This window comes from Gastrolobium bilobum, unplaced genomic scaffold, assembly GCF_033153095.1.
Source record: "Gastrolobium bilobum isolate Gb01-03AN ecotype WA unplaced genomic scaffold, APGP_CSIRO_Gbil_v1 utg86246, whole genome shotgun sequence".
Lineage (NCBI taxonomy): Eukaryota > Viridiplantae > Streptophyta > Magnoliopsida > Fabales > Fabaceae > Gastrolobium > Gastrolobium bilobum.
Window position 1 is genome coordinate 35,191 of NW_026898507.1, and position 6,874 is coordinate 42,064.

The 6,874-nt window shown below is 37.0% G+C and overlaps 1 protein-coding gene across 1 annotated transcript; it reads left to right on the forward strand.

Annotated features, from left to right (window-relative positions):
* Positions 1–594: 594 nt before the first annotated feature.
* Positions 595–1,986, forward strand: LOC133316981 (protein RRP6-like 2). Its single transcript, XM_061518775.1, has one exon. The coding sequence runs from the start codon at positions 595–597 to the stop codon at positions 1,984–1,986; it is 1,392 nt and encodes a 463-aa protein (XP_061374759.1).
* The last annotated feature ends 4,888 nt before the right edge of the window (positions 1,987–6,874 follow it).

The window sequence follows — 6,874 nt, forward strand, 5'->3', positions numbered from 1 at the left end:
CATCAAACAATGTTGAACTCTTTTCCCACCTATATCATGTTTAAAATATTTGAATTTTGAAAAATTAGTGGGATATTAATATAGATATTTGCCACCAATTAATGCTGAACTCTTTTTCCACTCTATGAAGTTTAAATTTCGAATTTTTAAAAAGTTATTAAAAGAAGAAATATTTTAAATGGTTCGAAGTGTGAAATAGATGCATTTAATATCAATATCTTTGAAATCTTTTAGTTTCTTTGAAATCTTATTACTATCAGATATTAAAAATAGATGCATTTAATTTTAAACTTATAGATATCTTATCTACCCAGATATTGATTCAAGAAAAGATATATATAGTATTTGTTATCTTTTTTTTAAATTTTGTATTGAGGCAAACAAAACACGATATCTTTTATTTTCTTTGAAATCTTATCAATATATGATATTCATGCATTTAATGTTAAACTTATATCTTATCATATCTTAACTTCACGCTGCTTATATATATATATATACACAGAGACACAGTGTGTTGGAGAAGATATAATACACATTTAGAGGGGAAAGGTTTCTCTGTGTTCGCTTGGTAGGAAAAAGAAAGGAGGAAGAATGGCAATGATGATAGGGAAGCGTAAGCAGAAGGTTCCGTTTCATATACCTTCGATTAGAAGGCCACAGGATGAGTACAACATACGTGTTAACAACGCTAATGTGCCTTTTGAGCATGTTTGGTTGCAAAAGAGTGCTGATGGTGAGAGGTTTATTCATCCATTGGAAAAGCTTTCTGTTTTGGATTTCATTGATAGAGGTGTTGGGGATGTTGTGCCATTGAAGCCTCCCTCAACAGAAAGCACCCCTTTCAAGTTTGTTGAGAAAGTCAAAGATTTGAAGGAGTTGGCTGTTAAGCTGCATTCAGTGGATGAATTTGCTGTTGATTTGGAACATAATCAGTATCGGTCTTTCCAAGGTTTGACTTGCCTCATGCAAATCTCAACAAGGACTGAAGATTTTGTTGTTGACACTCTGAAGCTTCGCAATCATATTGGGTCTTATCTAAGGGAAGTGTTCAAGGACCCTTCCAAGAGGAAGGTCATGCATGGTGCTGATCGAGATATTGTGTGGCTTCAACGAGACTTTGGCATCTACGTGTGTAATTTGTTTGACACTCACCAGGCTTCAAGGATGCTAAAATTGGAGAGGAACACTTTGGAGTATCTTCTGCATCATTATTGTGGTGTCATTGCAAACAAAGAATATAGTACTGCTGATTGGAGACTACGCCCTTTCCCTGATGAGATGCTAAAATATGCCAGAGAAGATACTCATTATTTGCTGCATATATATGATTTGATGAGGATTGAGTTATTTTCTTTGCCTAAGGATTCTGAAAGTTCTGATACTCCTCTGGTGGAGGTTTACAAACGCAGCTACAATGTCTGCATGAAGCTATATGAGAAAGAACTTATAACAAAAAACTCATACCTTGGTATATATGGATTGCAAGAGGCTGGTTTCAATGCTCAGCAGCTTGCCATTGTTTCAGGACTATATGGATTTCGGGACATGCTGGCACGTGCAGAGGATGAGAGTACTGGTTATGTATTGCCAAATAAATCTGTTCTTGAAATTGCCAAGCAGATGCCTCTCACAACAAGACAGTTAGATCGACTGCTCATTTCAAAACACCCCTATGTTGAACACAATCTTGATATTGATGTCAACATCATTAGGAACTCAATTCAAAATGCTGCTGCCTTTGAAGAAGCTGCTCAACAATTGAAACAAGGACATGTTGCCTCCTTTGAAGGAGCTGCTCAACAATTGAAACAAGGACATGCTGCTGCTATTGCATCAGATGCACTACCGGTTACATATCCCCTACCCCATAGACAAAAACCCACTTCGGCCAACTCTGCTTATGTAGTAGTATATACACCTTTGCCTTACTGGTGTGTAACCCCTGTCAAATTTTACTGGTGTGTAACCCCTGTCAAATTTTAGATGCCAGTAGTATTTTGATGTAAATAACTTTTTCTTTGTTGTTAATTCACTATTGCTTATGTCAACATTTTTGTTATGTCACGACTATGTCTCTCTAGTTCAATATACCTTGTCCTGCTAATAACTGACATAGGATGGAATTGCAAATCATCCTACGGTGACTTATTAGTAGGTTTTATGGTTCTAGTTAGACTTCAATTTGATTTGAAGGTAAGGAGAGCAATTTTCTTCCCCTCAAGAAACTTTAATTGGAATCATGCAGGAAGCCAAAAAGATTGAGGATTCTAAGTACATAAAGTTAACAATTTTATGGGTTTAAGGCAAGGAAGAGTTCAATGGTTTTTTTATGCTTTTTAAACGAGTAAGGAGTGATTAAATGGTATGAATCTGATTAAAAGAAAAAAAAAAAAGAATCCGATGGGCTTGAACAAGTGATGAGTGACAATAATTGTTCGGCAGTGCACAAAGTCTGTCTTCCTCTGCCCTCTTTTTATGTTACTTGTATATAATGTTCGATATTTAAAAAGATGTGATAATCCACTAAATGAAATTACGTAAAGGCATGTGCCGATACGCGTGAGGCATTTTTATTTTTTTTTGAAAATGTGAAATAATTAGCCCTCATTTGGTGGTGTTATGTTACAGGTAGTACCATTGGGAAAGAAATATGATGAGAAATACAAACAAGTGGCAGAAATAGCATCGAAATTACTTGTCACATGTGTTATACTTGTCACGCGTGTCAAATTACTTCATGCTGTCTTAATTTTCATGTGATTGAAAGAGTGCTTCAATTTATACTTGAAGTAAGATTTTTCTTCTCAACAGCCATCTTTGATGGCTATCCTTTTGCAAGACGAAAGCTCAAATATATAGGTATTAACATTCACTGAAAAACACTTGAACAAGGAATTACTCAAGTTTTAACTAGCATTAATTCACCAAGAATGCATAGACTTTCCAGCTGTTGGTATATCTTCCCGCACAGAGGTTGATAATTGAAAGCATGACATATGTAGGTAATATTAGTTATCAAACACACATATTAATTTATGCACAAATTTAGGAGTATGGTAAAGTTATTAATAAAATATAAGTAAATAAATTGGAGTTCTGATGGATGACCACCAACAAATGTGTAAAGACTAAAGAATAAATGATAATTTTAATACGGAGAATTTCATATGAACTACAATTATTATAGGAAAACTTGAAAATAATTATCGGAATCAAATTTGTATAGCTTTTGTAAATAAGTTTTTTCCAAAATTTTAGTGGTTCTTATTTTAAAGAAAGATAATTTCATTCTAAAGTTTTTCATAGTAAAATAGTGTTCTTAATCCCTTTTAGTAAAAATAAAATTTAGAATCATTTTATAATAAAAAAAAAAAAATCGGTTTTAAAATTTAAGTAGCTATACCTATTTTAGTAGGTGTGCTTGAAGATGTCACTCAAAAATGTTATTTACATAATTCTCATATAATCTGAAATAAATTTTAAAAAAAATTATTGTTTCATGCTTGTGGTTTGGAATGTAAATGGGGTAGGTTAACCTATAGAGATATATGACCTAGTCTATATTAGGTCAGACTTTGCCTATTATAAATAGTCAAATAATACAGATATAGGCTTTTAAAAAAACATATTTAGAAAGTAGGCCCCAGGCCTTTTTGTATATGTCGAGCATATAAATTTATCAGCCTATATTATATTATTTATTTTAAATAAATAAAAAATATTATTTTATTATCCTAATAATTATGGATAATAAAATAATATTATTTTTTGTAATGATCTGATATTTAATAGCTTATAGGCCTAAGCCAAAGTTTATATTTAGGGTTTAGGGTTTTGGCATGATTTTTCTTTTTAATTTTCCATTTTTTTTCTTTTTAATGATTTAATGGAGTATTTTTTACCTGATTTTTTCAATGTTACTGCTAACATAAGGATGAAATTAAACCTCAGGTGCACAGGGAATATCCAAGGCTTTGTTTGGAGGAAGATTTTTGGTGTCTTATGCTGGTTCATTTGGAAGAAACACAATCTTTTTGTTTTTGAGAGTAAAGTTTCAGAACCGATGTCTGTTGTGAGAGCAGCAAAGGTCTATATGATTAGTGCCCGCAATATTGTTTGTGATAATGGCCTGCAAAGTCATGAGAAGAATTGGAGATTCATTGGCTGGAATTTTCCTGATAATGGATGGTGCAAGGCTAACGTTGATGGGTTCAGTACGGCTGGTGGTAGAAGGTCTAGTTGCGGCGATGTGATTCGTGATGCCTCCGGCAAATGGTTGGCTAGGTTCTATAGAAATCTAGGGGTGGGTTCATCCTCTAGAGCGGAGGTGTGGGGCTTCCTGCATGGCGTTGAAGTGGCATGGACTTTGGGTTTTCGAAAAATATTATTCGAAGGGGACTCCCTCTTGGCGGTTACCCTTATCTTGAAGGGTTGTGAGAGGCCTCACCCTCTAGCCCCTCTGATCTGTCGTATCCGGAGATTGTTACAGGGGCAATGGGACATTAAGCTTTGCCACTCCTATAGAGAGGGCAACATGGTTGCCGACAAGCTTGCAGCTTTAGGAAGTTCTCTTTCGGACTGGAATTTACATGTACTGCATGTGCCTCCATTGCCTTGTATCGCCTTGTTGAACATGGATCTGCTGGGTGCAACTCACCCTAGACTTTGCTCTATGTAACTTTTATTTCCATTACTTACAAAAAAAAGTTTATATTTTTTAAATATAGATCAGACATGTAATTTGGGCATACACAAACTAATAGGCCAGACCTAAGATTTTTTACACTGACTTAATCTTTTTAAACCAAAGTATAACCTAGCCTAATATATTTACGATACAACCCTACTTGTGGTGTACATAATTTCTAGGTGTGCTTGTTTAAGTGGTGCTCGGTGCTCCAATCCAAGGGATCAAGTGCTAACTAAATTGATGGCAACCAAGTCTCTGGGCACAGCTGCAGAACCTCCCTATTCCTCTGCTGAAACACCTGCACCTCCATCTCCTCCTCTTGTGAATCAACCACAACCACTGTCGCCACCACCGCTGAAGCCCGAGCTCCCATTGTCTGATTCCAAAGAGGCTAACCTAATCCTAATCCCCAGCCGCTCCAGATGGTTTCATGGGTTTCTATTCACCAATGCGAGGTTCGTCACCTCCTCCAGGACAAGAAAAATTGGTCTGCCGCTTGAAGAAGAGCCTATACGGCTTAAAACAAGCACCTCGCCAGAGGTTTGAATCTTTCATGACTGATCATAAGTTTATGAAAACTGAAGCCGACCACTGCATATTTGTCAAGAGGTATAAAGCTAGAGATTTTTTTATTTTACTCTTATAAATCGAAGCAGTGGTAAAACTGTTCCTTCATGACTGAAAGGTCATGGATTCGAATCCAGGAAACGGTCTCTTTGCAATTATGCAAAGTAAGACTGCGTACAAGGATTTTCCCCACCCCATACTCGCTAGTCGGGTTTAACAGGGAGTGATTTTTATGTTGACGACATGCTGATTGTAGGGCGAGACAAGTCGAAGATAACCGCCATGAAGAAGGCATTGAGCTCATCCTTCGCAATGAAGGACCTCGGTCCTGCAAAATAGATCCTCGGAACCCAGATAATCCGAGACTTACATAGAAAACTAATGTGGCTGACTCAAGAAAAATATATTTAGAAGATTTTGACGAGATTTAACATGGACAAAGCCAAAACAGTAAGCACCCCCTTATCTGGACATATAAAGCTAAACTAGAAGCAGTCTGAGATCTGATAAAGAGAAAAACGAGATGTTGAAGATCCCGTACTAGTCCGCCGTCGGAAGTTTGATGTATGCAATGGTATATATGAGACCCGACTTGGCGTATGCTGCTAGAATGGTGAGCCGATATCTGTCTAACCCCGGCAAAGAACATTGGGAAGAAGTGAAGTGGATATTCAAGTATCTCATAAGAACATGAAATTTATGCCTCCACTTTGGAGAAGGTAAAGCCGAGTTGCAAGGCTTTACGAATGCTGATTTAGGGGGAGATGCCGACTCGAGGAAGTCGACGATTGTATATTTGATGACCTTTGTAGGAGAAGCTATCTCCTAGCAATCAAAATTGCAAAAATATTTGGCACTTTTGACAATCGAGGCCGAGTATATAGCCGCGACTAAGGCTTGCAAGGAAATATTGTGGATGAAGAAGTTATTCTCTGAACTCGGCCATGAACAAGACAAGTACGAGTTGAAGTGTGACAACCAAAGCGCAGTTCATCTTGCGAAGAACTCGGCCTATCACTCCCGCACTAAGCACATTAACGTAAGGTATCACTGGATGCGGGATGTGATGAAGGATGAATAGCTCGGACTTGGCAAAGTGCACACCGACTTGAATTCGTCCTATATGAAGATGAAACCGGTACCAGCAAGAAAATTCGAAGACTACTGTGAAGGTACCGGTCTGGTGCTGAACTCAACGCATTGAAGTCGAAAGGGGGAGATTTGTTATGAGTTGTTTCTTCTTCAACGCTTGGCTCAAGTCCTAAGGCATTGCAACTCTCCACTTTGGTGCAAGGCTCAAGGGACACATCCTTTGAGTTGTTCAATGTCTCTCCTTAATTGATGATCTGAAATCTTCTCCCTCCTCTGTATAAGCTTATAGTGTGTGAGGTTTAGAGATATTGGAATACCTCCAGAGAGAAGTTTGAGTGTTAGACCTCTTTAGGGATGTTTGTGAAGTTTGATTGTACCTCTAGTGTATCTAGGAAAGTTTAATTTCTTGTAACCCATTATTCTCGTAGTGGATATTTGATTCTGGACTAGTGTCCATGGGTTTTTACTTCTTCACATTGGAAAAGATTTTCTTACGTTAAAATTTGTTGTGTTCATCTCTCT

Coding starts and splice junctions, on each gene's coding strand:
- LOC133316981 (XM_061518775.1), top strand. CDS start 595: ATGGCAATGATGATAGGGAAGCGTAAGCAGAAGGTTCCGTTTCATATA.